At 45.9% G+C, this 17,360-nt stretch overlaps 2 protein-coding genes and 1 non-coding gene across 3 annotated transcripts in view; all 3 read left to right on the forward strand.

Annotated features, from left to right (window-relative positions):
• Positions 1-16,742, forward strand: LOC116622274 (zinc finger protein 256-like). The gene is made up of 5 exons (XM_032388628.1): positions 1-196; positions 2,242-2,469; positions 7,434-7,628; positions 8,283-8,419; positions 15,432-16,742. Exon 5 carries the CDS (start codon positions 15,657-15,659, stop codon positions 16,659-16,661), a length of 1,005 nt encoding a protein of 334 aa, XP_032244519.1. The 5' UTR covers positions 1-196; positions 2,242-2,469; positions 7,434-7,628; positions 8,283-8,419; positions 15,432-15,656; the 3' UTR covers positions 16,662-16,742.
• LOC116622501 lies at positions 4,544-4,650 on the forward strand. The gene has a single exon (XR_004297570.1). It is a non-coding gene; the product is annotated as a U6 spliceosomal RNA (small nuclear RNA).
• The window catches only part of LOC116622250 (zinc finger protein 256-like), a 115,279-nt gene continuing 106,484 nt past the window's right edge, over positions 8,566-17,360 (forward strand). Inside the window, exon 1 of the mRNA XM_032388568.1 lies at positions 8,566-8,823. Coding sequence (XP_032244459.1) covers positions 8,791-8,823 — 33 coding nt within the window. The 5' untranslated portion in view covers positions 8,566-8,790. The remainder of the gene's footprint in view (positions 8,824-17,360) is intronic.

Here is a 17,360-nt window from a genome sequence, read left to right on the forward strand (position 1 = left end):
AAAACCTGGACACAAATGTCCACAGCAGCATTACTCATAAGAGCAAAAAGGTGGAAACAACCCAGCTGTCCATGAATTGACAAAATATAAAGTGGGGGTCTATCTATGCAGTGGAATATTCTTCAGCCATAAGAAAGACAGAAATACCGATACATCTACAACATAGAAAAACCTTGACAACGTTATGCTAAATGAAGTAAGTCAGACACAAAGGTCATACATTTTCTGATTTCATTTATCCAAAATGCTCAAAATAATCAAATCCATAGAGGCAGAAAGTAGATAAGTGGTTCCAGGCACTGGGTGGGGAGAGAAAAGGGAAGGACTGCTGATGGGAGTGGGGTTTCTTTTTGGGGTAAGGAAAATGTTTAAAAACTAGATAGTTGTGATGGTTATACAACCTGGTGAATATACTAAAAAAAAAGAAAAAAACACCACGGGATTGCACTCTTTAAAAGAGCAAATGTTGTGGTATGTGAAAGAGATCTCAAACAAACTGTTAAAAAAAAGATTTTGTCTAATTTGAGGGTGAACTGAAGCCAGACCTAGGCTTCCTGACTCTTCCTTTCAGTTTCCATCCTTCCTAAAATAAAAAAATTATAACAACAACAAAAATGATAATAGACAACGTGACAAAGGAATAGTGGGGTATATATGAGAAATTGGGACAGTCCAAAGAATCTTTCGGCCAACAGTTTGCACCTGCCTTGGTGGTGCAGCCAGGAAGGAGTTACGTGTGGGGTGGGTGGCCCAGGGGACAGCAGGGCAGAGCTGGCCAGTGTCCTGCACCGATTCACAGCCCGCAGACCTTGGATGGGCCTTCAGTGTCCTTCAGTGCAACCTCATATCCTTGGGCAAGACACACACCCAGCCCCTATGAGATAAAATCCTGTTAGGAAGCAAGACTGCTATCTTAGTCGGCTCAAGCTGCCCTAAAAAAAAATGCTGTTGATGAGGTAGTTTAAACAACAAATATTTATTTCTCACTGTCCTAGAGGCTAGAAGTCCAAGATCAAGGTGCTAGTATGGTTGAGTTCTCGGGCAAGCCCTATTCCTGGTTTCCTCACATGGTGGAGGACAGAGGGAGAGAAGCAGCAAGCTCTCTCCTGTTTCTGATTATAAGGGCACTGATCCCATTCATGAGGGCTCCACCCTCATGGCCTGATTACCTCCCCAAGGCCTCACCTCCAAATGCCATCACCTTGGGGATTAGGGCTTCAACGCGGGGGATGAGGGAGTCACAAACAGTCTATAGCAATTGCTTTTTTTTTTAAGACCTTATTTATTTCAGAGAGAGAGAATGCATATGCAGGCATGAGCAGGGAAGGGCTAGAGGGAGAAGCAGACTTCCCACGAAGCAGGGAGCCCAATGCGGGGCTTGATCCTGGGACCCTGAGATCATGAGCTGAGCTGAAGGCAGACACTTAAACGCCACCCAGGCGCCCCCCGCCCCAGCCCAGCTACTGAAAACTTTACTGGGAGCTAGCTGGTACTAGAGGAAGCAGGGTGAAAATCCATTCCATCATTGATAACTCTCAGAGCAATTATATCCCAGCGTTCCAGATTAGGTGAGGGCCCAGAAAGTGGGGAAGCCAGGGTTCAGTGTACCTCTGTGCCTCTGGAATCCATCGAGGTTTGTGGCTAGGCTCTCTGGTCATGGGCCCCCAGCCTGGTACATATTCCAGTGTTGGTCTTGCGGGCAGCTCACTACATACCATATATAGACATCAGCATGGAGCGGCTGGACTGCTTTTTATCACCTTGAATAAACCAAGGAAGGGAAGAACATGAGTCTTCATGGGCAGATGTCTCTTAGCAGAAACCACTGTGGTAGGTGGAACTCAGATGGCCCCCAAGATTCTTGCCCCTGGTGTACATAGCTGTATCATTTCTTCCCCTTGAGTGTGGCTCTGCGAATATGGAAATGTCACGTATGGCCCTCCCATGATTAGGTTGAGGAGATAGAATAGCTGCTCTTTTAATTGTTATATAAGACTCTGACTTAGCCAACTGGAGAGCCACCTCTCTGAGTCTTCAGGGACTGGCTCCATGCAGGGAAAGACTTCCACTAATCAAGCTAGCATGAAAGCTTGAGGCCTTCTCATATCTTTTCCGGGCTTCGTGCATCTCCCCTGGTGTGTGTCTGTGTGTGTTCCCCAATTCTGCAGTACACGTCTTAGTTTTCCTAATGGTCTCACACCCGCTTCTTCTGGTGTATTCCTCTGCCTAAACTGTCCCCAGCCACCTACTAGACTGCAGTCTTCCTGCAGCTATCCCAAGGTTTGCGATCTGCGAGTGTCCTTACTGCCTCCAACCTGATTTCCAAACTATTGCCACCATTCCCATCATCACCGAGGCAGGCGATGCAGAAACCGGGCCCCGGGTCAGCTTTCAGACAAGCCAGAACCCTGCAATCAAGCCCCACTGTTTTCCTTCCTTCCTGGGTTTCTACAGACCTCTAACTGATGCGTAAGTACGCGTAAAGCTATTTTGATCAGCATGTTTTGTTTATTCAGTGTTTTTAAGGATAGTAAGGGCCTGTAGATTCCGAGTCTGCCATTTATTGATGTCACTCTGGTTTAAGGTTAAACTTTCAAAATTATTTTTCTTATTGGCATGGTTGGCCTTTTGGAATTCTTGTCATCTATACAAAGGTTTTTCACTTTTGAGTGAGATGATTTCTATCTCATTAATTTGTAGGACTTATTTATTAAATGAATTAATTATTTATATAGCTGCTTTTTAACAATTATGAGTGATTCACATATCTTCTCAACTGTGTGGCTCATCATTTCTGTTTTTGTGGTATTTTGTAATCATAGACACTTTTAATGTAATTGGTTATATATATTTTTTGTAGTTGGTTATATTTAAATATATACTTATTGTCATATTTTTGTGTCTGTTTTGAGAAATTCTCTATGTACATTCTACATGCATTCTCTTCAATCAACTTGTAAAACAGTCATTCCTGTCATTCCAAGTAAGCTCTCTCCACCTGCAACTAATATTTCTGTATACTTTGAAGAAAGGATCTAAATTCATATTTTACCATTAAAAAAAATTTTTTTTAAAGATTTTATCTATTTATTTGAGAGACAGCAAGAGCCAGAGAGCACAAGCAGGGTCAGAGAGCACGAGCAGGGTGAAGGGCAGAGGGAGAAGCAGACTCCTTGCTGAGTAGGGAGCCTGATGCAGGGCCTGATCCTGGGACTCCAGGATCATGACCTGAGCCGAAGGCAGGCACTCAACCGACTGAGCCACCCATGCACCCCATATTTTACCATTTGTATACTTCATTGCTTCAGAATATATTTAAAAGCTTACATTCCTATTGCTATCTCGTGCCACTTCCCCCATAATTGAACATCAAAATATACACATGACCCTTTAAATGAGCTCTATATTCTGTTACATTTTTTACCTAAATTCTATGCCCCTGTATCAATATCACAGTGCTTTTTACTGCTCTTTCAGAGAAATTACTGCAGACTTACTTAGATTATCTTTGTATATGATCATTTGCCATATGATTTTTTTGTTTTGTTTTGTTTTGTTTTAAAGATTTTATTTATTTGACAGAGAGAGACACAGCAAGAGAGGGAACACAAGCAGGGGGAGTGGGAGAGGAGAAGCAGGCTTCCCGCTGAGCAGGGAGCCCGATGCGGGGCTCGATCCCAGGACCCTGGGATCATGACCTGAGCCGAAGGCAGATGCCCAACGACTGAGCCACCCAGGCGCCCCTGCCATATGATTTTTTAAAAGATTTTATATGCTTACCTGTTTTAGGGAGAGAGAGAGCGAGAGAGAGCGAGAGAGAGCGACCTGGGGGGAGGGGCAGAGGGAGAAGGAGAGAATCTCAAGCCGACTCTGAGCTGAGCGCAGAAGCAGAGCCCAACAGGGAGGCCCAATCCCGTGACCCGGAGATCACAACCCCAGCCAAAACCAAGAGTCAGACACTCAACAGACTGAGCCACCCAGGTGCCCCCCATATGATTTTTAAAGATATTTTCTCGAGGGCCGCCTGCCTGGCTTGGTCGGCAGAGCATGTGACTCTTTTTTTTTTTTTAAAGATTTTATTTATTTATTTGACAGAAACACAGCGAGAGAGGGAACACAAGCAGGGGGAGTGGGAGAGGGAGAAGCAGGCTTCCCGCTGAGCAGGGAGCCCGATGAGGGGCTCTATCCCAGGACCCTGGGATCATGACCTGAGCTGAAGGCAGACACTTAACGACTGAGCCACCCAGGCGCCCCAGCATGTGACTCTTGATCTCAGGGTTGTAAGTTTGAGCCCCATGATGTGTGTAGAGATTACTTTAAAAAAAAAATCTTTAGGGGCGCCTGGGTGGCTCAGTCAGTTAAGCATCTGCCTTTCAGCTCAGGTCATGATCCCAGGGTCCTGGGATCCTGCCTCATGTTGAGCTCCCTGCCCAGTGGGCAGTCTGCTTTTCCTTCTCCCTTTGCCCCTACCCCTGCTCATGCTCTCTCTCATGCACGCGCTTTCTCTCAAATAAAATCTTTAAAAAATAAAATAAAATTGTTAGTGCTCGCTTCGACAGCACATATACTAAAATTGGAATGATACGGGTTAGATTAAGATGGCCCCTGCACAAGGATGACACGCAAATTCATGAAGTATTCCATATTTTTTTGTAATTTCTAGAATTATATAGATGAATTGTCTATCTGTTTGGTTTTGTGTAGGCACCACTTTTGTTTTACCTTTGTCTTAGCTGCATGAAATAAAATTCTTAAAGGTTTGAAAAAAATAAAATCTTTAAGAAAATATTTCTCAAATTCCTAAACATGGTTGGATTATTATAATTACGACGATTTTTTCTACCCCCTCACTAAAATCAAGCTGTTTAGCACAATTCATAGTCATTTTGTGTTGCAACAGAATTAATGACACCAAATGACTAATTGATATGTCCAGGATGGATTCTTTAGTCAGTGTTTGAAATTTACTTTTTCTTTTCTTTTTTTTTTTTTAAGATTTTATTTATTTGACAGAGACAGCACGAGCAGGGGGAGCTGCAGGCAGAGGGAGAGGAAGATGGGGATGGGGAGGGAAAGGGAGAAACAGGCTTCCCGCTGAGCAAGGAACTCCATGCTTCCTATCAGCCTTTTCTTTCTTTTTTAAAAGATTTTATTTATTTATTTGTCAGAAAGAGAGAGAGCACAAGCACAAGCAGGGGGAGTGGCAGGCAGAGGGAGAAGCAAGCTCCCCACTGTGCAAGAAGCCCAACTTGGGACTCCATCCCAGGACCCTGGGATCATGACCTGAGCCGAAGGCCGACACTTAACTGACTGAGCCACCCAGCTGCCCTGAAATTTACTTTTTCTGTTTTAGATAACAATGAAATTGATATTTTGTGACTTTTATTTTCCTTGTTTATTGCAAAATTCTACTGGCTTGATTTTTATTTTTACTTGAGTATTCCCTCCGAGATTTTCATCTAGATAGGCTTTATTTAGGAAACAAAATTAAGAAATTTACCAATATATTTAATTTATTTTAGTCCTCTTTCCTTTAATTGGCTATAATCTACCATCAACTTTATGTTGAGAAATGAGTTATTTTAGTTTTTTTTATTTTGTTATTGACATGATATTCTGACTCTGGTGTATTTATTTGACTTGATTAAACCCCCACAAACCGATCATCTTGCCTTCAAAAAATCCTGATAGTTTTGTTTGTTTAGGCACCTTCCATACTTGCCAGAACCATTGCCCTTTTTCCTGCTTCTTTTCTTACCACTTTCTGCTGATCATACAGCATATTGCAATCATGACATTGCTTATGATAAAAGTGCTAAGTATTCAATTGAAATAAGTTTATTTTGTTAAAGTTTACACCTTAGTGCTTTTGATATTAGTTTTAATGAAAAGGTTTTTTGTTTTAATTAGTGCTTAAAAGTAATGCAATACAGGGGCGTCTGCATGGCTCAGTCTGTTGGGTGTCTGCCTTTGGCTTGGGTCATGATCCCGCGTTCGTGGGATTGATCCCCGCATCAGGCTCCCTGCTGCTCCCCCTGCGTGTTCTCTCTCTCTGTCTGTCTCTCTGTCAAATAAATAACAAATTAGTTTAAAAAGTAATGCAACACAGTATTTAGTAGGCATATTTTGTAAATTATCCTCCATAAAATGAAATTCATTTTCAGAACTTATTGCCAGCCATTGGCACTTTGAAGAACTGAATGCACTTATCCTCTTTGTCTCTCAAATTTATTATATCATTTGCTTTTTATTACCACTAATTTCAATAGCATATTACTTTCCAGGTAAGAAAAGTCTATCACTTCATAGAAAGTCCTTCCTTTTTATGATGACTGATTTAAAAAAAATTAAATTGTGTGAAAATTAGTAACAGGAAACTTCACTAAAATGTAATGGGGAAGTTTTAGCAGGGGGAGCTCTCATACCCTACCACTTGTAGTCAGTTGCAGATCGAAGGGGAAGAGAGATGTGACTCTACTGGACTTGACCTTGCAGTGGATACTATTTTCTTCTCCAAGCCTGAGAATGAAAGGTTTCCTTATCCCTACCCCATCCCACAACAGCTCAGCCGATAAGAAGCCACTCTACTTCGAACTTCCAGTTTATTCCAAAGGACTTTTAATTTATAACAGCCTTCCCAACTTACCTCTTTTCTTCTTAAAAAAAAAAAAAAGTGTATTTATCCTTTGTTCTCTGGACTTGCCTATGGCTTTGTGGCAGCTTGTTTGTCCTGGATTGCAATTCTCTTTTAGTCCCAAATAAAACCATCTTTTGCTGGAAAAATAACTGGCAGTTGTTATTTTTAAGGTTAACAGTTTGAAAATTACTTTTTATTTTTTAATTTTGAAAATGCAGTGTAAAATAGTCAAATATATTTAAACATAAAACATGTTATGGAATTATCTAACTTTTTTTTAAATTTTTTTATTGTTATGTTAATCCCCATACATTACATCATTAGTTTTAGATGTAGTGTTCCATGATTCATTGTTTGTGCGTAACACCCAGTGCTCCGGAATTATCTGACATTTTATTTATTATTTATTTATTTATTTATTTATTTATTTGAAGGGGGGAGGAGTAGAGGGAGAGGGACAAGGCAACTTAGTGCTGAGCACAGAGTCCCCCTGCAGGACTCTATCCAAGGGCCCTGAGATCATGACCTGAGCCAAAATTAAGAGTCAGATGCTTAACTGACTGAGCCACCCAGGTGCCCCTGAATAGCATTTTAAAACAATATATTAGGTGACATGGATGCTATGAATAATATGTCTAAAATTTCTTACCTTTAATAAACTCAATGACAATGCTATTCCTACATGAAAGAGCTATTTCTTCTCAGGGAGAGTCTTATGCTTAATGCTTAATCTTAACTAGGATTTGCTGGTCTTAATTTTAAGTCTTTCAATTAGATGTGTTAATGTTCTTCACAGGCTCAAAGTTTTCGTGAAGAAATTGTCTCCATTGAATGGTACTCTATTACTCAGGAACATGGAATCTTTTAATGGAAAAACAGAATGATCAGCTCTAAAAACTTTCCAATTCAAGAATCCCCAAATTACCCATTGTGCACCAACAACATCACTACTGGAATTTCTCCAAGATCTTCACTTCTTTCACCATCCAAGGTACTTCTCCAGAGACATTTCTGCCACCATCTGTATCACTACATAGTCATAATTAATAACCATCTTTAAAACTTTTTTAATTGAGGTGTAATTGAGGACGCCTGGGTGGCTCAGTTGGGTAAGCGTCTGCCTTCGGCTCAGGTCATGGTCCCAGGGTCCTGGGATCGAGCCCCACATCGGGCTCCCTGCTCGGCGGGAAGCCTGCCTCTCCCTCTCCCACTCCCCCCTGCCTGTGTTCTCTCTCTCTGTCAAATAAATAAATAAAATCTAAAAAAAAAAAAAAAAGAGAGATGTGAACGGATAAAAGCTCACCAAATTGCACATCACAGGTTGTACAGATCCATATTTGTACTCTTGCTTCAGGGTAGCACATCCTCCTCCACCCTTCTTGTCACGCCCCATCTGGAGTATTTTTCGTCTCTGAACATACACAGTTCAGTTCCTAAAACTGGCTCTAATTCTTCAGAGCGCATGCATTTGAGTTACTATACGGTAATTTTTATTCGTTTCCTCTACCAGTGGACACATTTTGTGACTAACTGGAAAATTTTGTGCACTTGGATCTGTAGCCTTTGGGAGCATCCGAAAGAATATGTTTAGCTTCTGAGAGCATGTTGAGCTTCATGGACTCTAAAATAACAGATCTCCACCTAGGTGCTCAGTTGCAGCCAGACTCCAGAAATCTAAGTACGGCCTCTTTAAGAAGGAGCTAAGTCCCTCCTCCGTCCTGGAGCCTAGAGTCGCCATTTCCCAGAGGTCCTCGCGGCGCAGTTCGGCCTTTTGGATTGGAGGTGAGGTGCGAGCGCTCTTACGCGCGCCTGTGGCTCTGTGAGAACTACATTGTCGGGAAAGCTGTGCGATGAGGGGCGGGACGCAGAAAAAAAAAAATCGGCGTTTCCGGCTGAGACATAAAACGTCGGGGCGGGACTTCCGGCATCTTTCTAGTAGTCAATCGTTTTGGCTGCCCTGAAGTCCTGTCAGTCTGGTCTGGGATTCGGAGCGCTGGCTGGGGGCCGAGGTGACGGGACGGAGAGGGCGCGAGGGGAGACGCTGTCCCCGCCGCACGGATTCGGGCTTTGGCTGGCGACGCCGCCCGGGCTGTCCCGCGGCGGGGCCGGGGCCTTGATCGCCGGCCCGGGCGTCCGCTCCGCCACCGAGTCCGATGGCGGCGGCCGCGCCCGGGGACCCGGCTCAGGTGAGCGCTCGTCCCCCGGGCCCTCCCGCCGTCCCCCCACCCAGACCCCGAAGGCCCGAGCGCGGGGCGCCGGCTCGCGTCCCTGCGGCCCAGGCCCCGGTGTCCGGGACGGGGAGGCGGCGGCGGGCGGGGGCCCCGTGCGGGAGCGGGCTCGGGGCCGAGGGGCGTTTGGTAAGGGGCGATATTGGGCACTGAGGTGGAGCGGCCAGCACGAAGTCACCAGCCTCCGCATCAGGGCGCGGCAGGGGTACCGGGAGGCCTGAGTCCGCCAAGCCGTGCCGTGGACTCCTTCCTCTAAGGCTGGCCTTCCCGCGTGCCGTGGCTTCACAGGCGGCCATGGGACCACAGGAAAGTGCTCAGTCCCCCACCCTGAAGCACATGTTCCGTGCGTTGTGGTGCCTTCGGATCTAGTGCTACTCACTTAGTCCTTGGGTCTAGGGACCCCAAACGTACGGTCCTAGGTCCATGCCGGGGTCATAGGTCAGTGTGCCTGTTCCTGGCAGTCACTGTAAATGGGTGTGAAAGGTTGTGCCTAGTTGATACCAGGCTGGGTCAGTTCTTAGAGGTAATGATGGCATGTTCGGAATATTCAGGAAGCCACAAGCCTGTCTTTCAGGTGGGAGCAAGGAGCAGGGGCATAGGGGTCAGGACTGCAATGGCGGCCTGAAAACGTGGGTGTCTACTCCAGAGGTGATGGGAAGTTTGTATCAGAAGAGGGAGGCGATCTTACCAAGGTCTGAATAGGCTCTGTCTGGGTGCAGAGAAGGCAACGACTGGGCCTGAGGAGGAGGAAGGAAGGTCAGGGTGGAGGCTGTTGCCAAAGTCCAGCTGAATGTGAGTAGACCCGAATCATGGCTGAGATGTGGTTGGATTCCGGACTTGTGTTTCTAAAGGGGCAACTAGACCTTCTGGTGTGAATGCTGAGGGTGTGAAACAAGATTCAGGGGTGGTGTTTAGAAGTAGGGACGGAAGCTGCATCATCGTTCACGAGGAACTTGGTTATGGGAGTAGTAGTCACTGGGGATGCCAGGAGCTGTGTTTTGACCCCGCGAAGAGTCCGAAATGTTTCGGAGACCACTAAGTGGAGGCGTTTAAGCGGGCCGCTAAATAAATAGGTCTGAAATCTGGGGTGTGGTTCAGGATGAAAACATCCAAAATGTGGTGGCTACCGTGTGGGCCCAAGTGAATGAATGTGGGTCACATTTAGGAGGGGTGATCTTCAAGTTATGGTGGTAGAGCTGTCAAGGGACCATGAGGGGGAGGCTGGAGGTGGAGGCCTGGGTCTCTGGCCTGGATACCTGGCTGATGGTATCAAGCTTTACAAACACGGGTGAGGGAGGCAAGTGGTTATCAGTGGGGATGGGGAGGGGAAAGGGGTAGAGGGGCCTCAGAGATAGTGTTATCTGGCAGGTGGCCAAGGCTTCCAGGAGAAGAGTGGACATGAGCTGGATGCAGAGGCAGAGAAGAATGAGGCAAGATCTCAGGTTAGAGCAGGTGCTTATTCACCACTCTGTATATACACTAGGGTTTTATGAGAACTTTGGTGGGGCTTGTGGTGTTTCATTCATCTTGAACAGTAAGGTCAGGAGCACATGTGGTCCTCTGTAAGAGTCACTAGACCAATGGGCTGAGCTTTGAATGAGGGTTAGGTGGACAAAGAAAGGCTATGACTATTGAGGGGACAGCAAGTGCAGCACAGAAGTGGAAGAGGGCCTTGGGTATCTGAGAGCCACATGTCGTTCTGAGTCTGAGGCAAGGAATGGAACCAGGCAGGGAGATCGTCTTAGGTTTTGGTGCTGTGACCACTAGTGGAAACCATGGGATGTAAGAGATAATATTGGATCCTGTTTGAATATGTCAAGCATAATCTGGATGCCATTTGCCAAGTTGTAGCATAGGCCTAAAATTAAGGCCCATTATGGGTGCCCTTAACGTGTGGTGAAAATGGGATGGCGAGGTTGGCTTGAGTGCAAATTCCCCTCCCCACTCTGCTCCTGCAGGTAAGCTCTCCCAACCAAACACCTCCTTTTTATCAAGGAGACCAGAGCAGTTCCAGTTTATCCCTTTGTAGAGGGTTTCAGTTCCCTATCAATCTATGGAGCTTTGTAACAAGCCAATCACATCTTTTCATGGGAACCAAGTTAAACTTCTTCTTGATAATACAGAGCTTACATCCCAGAGCTCCTGGTGATTCTTTTTTTTTTTTTTTTTTTTTTGGAGTACAAGCTTCATGTTGCCCTGTGTGGTGTAGCATGTCCTCCTCTCACATGCTGTGAGTATGTGCTTAATGAATTGCTGTAGTCTCATCTGGCCGGTGTCAGATATCATATGTTTGGCCATCTCCATAACTGTAGGGTAGGAATTCCACCCTCACCAGTGGGATGAAGAGATGCTGAATAAAACACAAATAATATGTGGAGAGTCCAGGGACATGCCTGGTCACATGGAGTGGGCCAGGGAGGTGGTGGTGGCCATGGGCATGTGGCTATGGGATCCAGAGATGTGAGAGATGTGCCCTCTAAAGAACGATGTTCACTGGGAGAGAGGTTATACCTGATGGTTCTAGGACCTGGTATTGAGACCTTGGCCATAGCAGGGTAATACGGGCAGCTGGATCCTTCTATGCCAGGCCCACAGCTCAGATATGTATTTGTCCACCTGCGTCTTGTTGCTGGTGTCTGGATCCCATGATTAATGGGCTCATGAAGACACAGTGGTGCCATGGCATAGTTTCTCCTCTGAGTTGGGGAGCTTGGAAGGAGGGTGGGCATGGGGTAGATGTTGTGGGGGAAGGTATTGGGCTCCTCAGAAGTGGACTGTTGTGGTTCATCTGTCACCATCCTGGCAGGGCACTGTGACCTTTGAGGACGTGGCTGTGTACTTTTCCTGGGAGGAATGGGGTCTCCTTGATGAGGCTCAGAGATGCCTGTACCACGATGTGATGCTGGAGAACTTGGCACTTACAACCTCCCTGGGAAAGGCCCTCAAACCTACTCCTGTGTCCTGAGATACTTTTTGTCCTTCTTCTTTCCTGAGGGGCAGCTGTGTTTTTCTCACATCAGGACCATGGGCTTTGCTTGCCTCCTTGGTTTCCTGGGTAGGTGCTGGGGTTGGTTGGGCGGAGGTGTTTGCGCTGCCCTCTGCTGTCCTTGCGTAGCCCCAGTGCCTGCTTCCCTGCAGGACTCCCAGGGAAGGATGCAGGGTCAGGCATCTCACAGTCATCCTGATGACTCCTACCTTGCTTGCTTGCCCTCCCCCTGGCCAGGTGACTTTGTCCAGATCCCAGGCCTTTTGTGTGCCCCAGATCTACTTCCTCTTTCTGGCTGACATTTCCTCCTGCCAGCCTGTGCCGGGTGTTGTCATTACTGACATAGTCACTACTTACATGGATCAGACTCTGTTCTTTCAAGATCCTCCTCTGAACCTTTGTGGTAGTTTTCTCTCCTGCAGGATATCATGTGCTGAGTGGTGCCGGGCCAATCCTGGGTGCCCTTCTGTCTTGTCTTTCCCTCAATACTTTTATCGCCCAGGTCCCAGGTAGTTGCTTATGTTGGGGGCAGGGTAGAGAACCCCTGGTGCTTCACAGGATGGAAATGAATTGTCTTAGTTCATGCTGCTGTAACAAACCAACATGGTTGGGTGGTTAAACATATTTTTATTTCTCACGCTTTTGGAGGCTGGGAAGTCCAGATCAAGGTACCAGCATGGTGTAGTTGGTGGCGGCCCTGTTCCTGGTTCATAGCTGCTGCGTTCTTTCTGTGTCCTTACATAGTGAAAGGGGCTAGGGAGCCCTCCTTTATAAGGGCACTGATCTCATTCATGAGGGCTCTACCTTCATGACCTAACCCACTCCCAGAGGCCCCACCTCCTAATACCATCACACTGAGGGTTAGAATTTCAACAAGTATTTTGAAGGGGACACAGACTTTCAATCCATAGCATTCCCCCCCCCCCCCCCCGGCTCCTAAAATTCATGTCCTTCTCACATGCAAAATACATTCATCCTATTCCAGCAGCTCCCGAATCTTTTTTTTTTTTTTTTAAGATTTTATTTATTTGACAGAGAGCGAGAAAGCACAAGCAGTGGGGTACAGCAGAGAGAGAGGGAGAAGCAGGCTCCCTGCTCAGCAGGGATGCGGGACTCGATCTCAGGACCCCGGGATCATGACCTGAGCTGAAGGCAGACACTTAGCCGACCAAGCCACCCAGGTGCTCCAAGAAGTCTTATCTAAGTATCATCTAAATCAGATGTGGGTGAAACTTAAGGTACGATTTATCCTGCAACAAATTCCTTTCCAGCTGTGAACACATATAGCCAAATATGCTTCTAAAATACAGTGGTGAAACAGGAGTAGAGTAGACGTTTTCATGCCAAAAGGAAGAAATGGGAGGGAAGAAAGGAGTGACAGGTACCAAGTCTAAAACACCCAGGCAAATTTCATTAAACCTTAAGCCTCAAGAATAAACCTCTATGGTTCAATGGTGTGCCAGGCCACTAAGCAGCAGTCCCACCTCCAAGGCTCTCTTAGGCAGCAGTCCTGCATCTGGTGCTCTCCTGAATTGGGGTCTCATGACTACAGCTTTTCCCAAACTGGAATCATGAGCTGGTGACTCTAACCGGTATTGGGTCCAGGCCCTACTGCTTTGAGTATTGCCCCCCTGACTCTGCTGAGCACACTACAGCTCTCAGCAGGGTTCCCCTCCCTGAGGCCCTGGTGGGGACATCCTGGCCTGCCTGAACCAGAGAAGTGGACCCACCCTTTGAAATCACTATGCCCCACTGGCCCATGCTCTCTGGTCCGGTGTGGGAGTGGCAGCCCTGAGGATCTGATCACTTTGAGGTGTGGGGTGGGTGGGCGTTGTCATTCTTCCCTTGTCTTGAAGAATAGCACCTGGCTTCTATGGAGATGGCTGATGAAGTCTGTGGTACATCTGCATACTAATACCCTTACCAGTCACTTAGCCACACCCGGAGTGTTCCCTTATGAACACTGCTTTTTCTTTTTTTTTCAATGTGGATAGGCTGAGAATTTTCCAAATCTTTAAGTTCTGCTTCTTTTTTGCTTAAGCATCTTATTTTCAAATCATTTCTCTCTAATTGCACTTTATTATAAGCAGTCAGGGAGAACCAAGCCACTCCTTCAACACTTTGTTTAGAAATTTTCCCAACTAAATATCCAGTTTAATTGCTTTTATGTTTTACTTGTACAAAACACTAGAAGATGAACAGAATTCATCCTTTTATATCCATTGTCCATAACATGTTCCTCATTTCCTCCTGAGACTTCACCAGAATGGCCTTTACCATTCATATTTCTACCAACATTCTGTTCGCCATTATTTAAGTATCATCTAAGAAGATAGCTTTCTGTACAATTCACCTCTTCCTAAAGTCTCGCCAGAATTGCTCTCAGCCCTGCCTTCCTGACGGTGTTGGCCTTTGCTCGTACACACTGCAAAGGTCTTCCAGCCTACCCATCTCCCAGTGTCAAAGCTCCTTCCACTTTTTTAGGTATTTGTTGCAACAGTACCCTACTTCTCATACCAATTTCTGTTTCAGGCCATTCCGACTGCTATAACAAACACACATAGGCTGGGTGCTTAAAACAAGAAATACGTATTTCACAAGCCTGGTGGCTGGGCAGTCCTCAGTTGAGGTACTGGCAGATTCAGTGTCTGGTAAGGGCCCCTTCCTGGTTCATAAACAGCCGTCTTGTACCTGTGTCCTCACGTGGCAGAGAATGAGAGAGCTCTCTGGGGTCACTTCTACAGGGACACTAATCCCATTCATGAGGACTTCACCCTCATGATCTAATCACCTGCCAAAGGCCCCCCCACCTCCCATACCATCACCTTGAGGGTTAAGATTTCAACGTGAGAATTTTGCAGGGAAACAAATATTGAGTCCATAGCATGAATCCACCCAAAGCAGGATGAGCTCAGTGGGAACCTGGCCCTGGGGGAGACACAATGTCAGAGCTCTGTTCAAATCACATCAGAAACCTCTTCCGTTTGGTATTGGTGGTGGTGATGACAATGGTGGCCACACCTCATTAGTGCCTTTCCCATTCTGGACACTGCCAACTGGTCATCTCTGCTGCTTGTCGCTTCTACTCTTCCAGCTCAGGGTTATTCCCCGTGTTGGTGACCTCCACATCTCACCCGTTACTGCTCCGCCTGCTGTGCTCTCCAGCATCGGCTTCCAGATGTTGTGGCATGATGTGTGCACATATTCTTAGACTGCCAGTGAACACCAGCTGCTCTGTGGCAGTCATGTTTTCATGGGCCCGAACACACTCTTCTACATAACCCACCATGGCAGCAGAAGACAAGATCTGCTGAATGCTGTTTGTAGAGGAACAAGTAGTAGACCGTGCCTTTCCCTCCTGTATTGTACCCCGTGGTGTATCTTTCACCTTGTGGGGCCTTCCACATCCTGTGATCTTTAGAGGCCCAGTTCTGCTAAGCAGCCCATCTGCAATCTGTACCCAACTCTCTGGTCTTAAGAACAGTCCTACTGATCCATTCCTGGGTTTGTCAGGTACTTTTCTAGAGGTTTCCCCTTCTCACCAGTCAACATGTACTTTACCAGTGTTTCTTTTCTTCAGGTTGTTGGTGTGGAGTGGAGGATAAGGCTGCATCTTCTGAGCAGTGCATTTCTGCAAGAGTATTGTCACTGGACAGGACTCCCAAAGCAGGTATGTCTCCCCAGAAGGCACACCTCTGTGAGATGTGTGGAACCATCTTGAGAGACATTTTACCTTTGGTTGAACACCAGGAAACACATCCTAAGCAGAAACTGTACATGTGTGGGGCATGTGGAAAACAATTTCATGTCACTGCAGACCTTCCATCAGCACCATAAGCAGCAAATTGAAGAGAAACACTTCAGAAGCAGCATGGGCAGAGCCTCGCTTTTGGAGAAATGCAAATTCCATATGTCAGCGAAGCCCTTTACCTATGAAGAAATTAGGAAGGACTTCCTGGCCAACCTGGGCTTTCTCCAGCAACAGGTCACTCACATCAGGGAGAAGTCAAACAGGAGAACTGAATGTGCGGTGGCCTTCCACAGTGTAAAATGTCATTATAACAGGGAAGACTGCATGAAAGCTTTCAACCCCAAACACACATTTGTTCAGCACCAGCAAGTCCTCATGAGGGAAAGATGTTACAGGTGTGGTGAGTGTGGAAAATCCTTTAGGCAAAGGTCTGGCCTCATTCAACACCAGAGAGTTCACAATGGACTAAGACCTCATGAATCTGATGAATGCAAAAAATTATTTAGCAAGAAGTACAACCTCATTATGCATCGGAAAGTTCACACTGGTGAAAAGCCATATGACTGCAGGGAATGTGGGAAATTTTTTAGCTACAAATCTAACCTCATTACTCACCAGAGAATTCATACTGGAACAAGGCCTTATGAGTGCAGTGAATGTGGGAAATCCTTCAGCCACACCTCTGGTCTCATTAAACACCAGAGAACTCACACTGGAGAAAGGCCTTATGAGTGTGAGAAATGTGGGAAATCCTTTAGCCAGAGCTCTCACCTCATTAAACACTGGAGAGTTCATGCTGGAGAAAGATCTTATGAGTGCAGTGAATGTGGTAAGTTCTTTATCTCTAGCTACCGTTTCTTTCAGCATCAGAGAGTTCACACTTGTTTAGGACCTCACAAATGTGATGATTGTGGAAAGTTACTTACCACCCTGTCCAACCTCATTAAACACCAGAGAGTTCACACTGGAGAGAGGCCATTTGAGTGTAGCGAATGTGGGAAGTCCTTTAGCTGCAAATCCTACACAGTGGAGAATTCACACTGGAGCAAGGCCTTATGATTGTGGGTAATGTGGGAAATCATTTAGCCATAGCTCCATGCTCCTTCAACACCAGAGAGTTCACACTAGGGAAAGACCTTATGAGTGCAGTGAATGTGGGAAATCGTTTTGTCACAGCTCTAGCCTCATTAGACACCAGAGAAGTCACACTGGAGAAAGGCCTTATGAATGTAGTGAGTGTCAGAAATCCTTTAGTGACAGCTCTAGCCTCATTAAGCACCAAAGAGTTCATACTGGAGAAAGGCTTTATGAATGCAGTGAATGTGGGAAATCCTTTAGCCAGAGCTCTGACCTCATTAATCATCAGAGAGAGCACACTAGAGAAAGACCTTATGGGTGTAGTGAATGTGGGAAATTGTTTACCTTCAACTCTAACCTCCTAAAACATCAGAATGTCCACAAGGAATAAAACCCTTCCCATAATACAGGCAAGTCTGTTATAGACTGCATTGTGCCCCCTCAGAACTCAGATGTTCAAGTCCTGCTCCCCAATGTAATTATATTTAGGTGTGGCTTTTACTAAGATAATTGAGGATAAATGAGGTAATAAAGATGGGGGCCTAATCCAGTGTGACTGGCGTCCTTAGAAGAAAAGATACTAGAAGGTATGCTCTCACATGCTGTGTCTCTGTCTCTCTCCCCATGAACAGAAGACAGACTATGTAATAAGACAGCTGTCTGTAAGCCTGGAAGAGTGGC

This window comes from Phoca vitulina, unplaced genomic scaffold (assembly GCF_004348235.1).
Source record: "Phoca vitulina isolate PV1807 unplaced genomic scaffold, GSC_HSeal_1.0 scaffold52, whole genome shotgun sequence".
Lineage (NCBI taxonomy): Eukaryota > Metazoa > Chordata > Mammalia > Carnivora > Phocidae > Phoca > Phoca vitulina.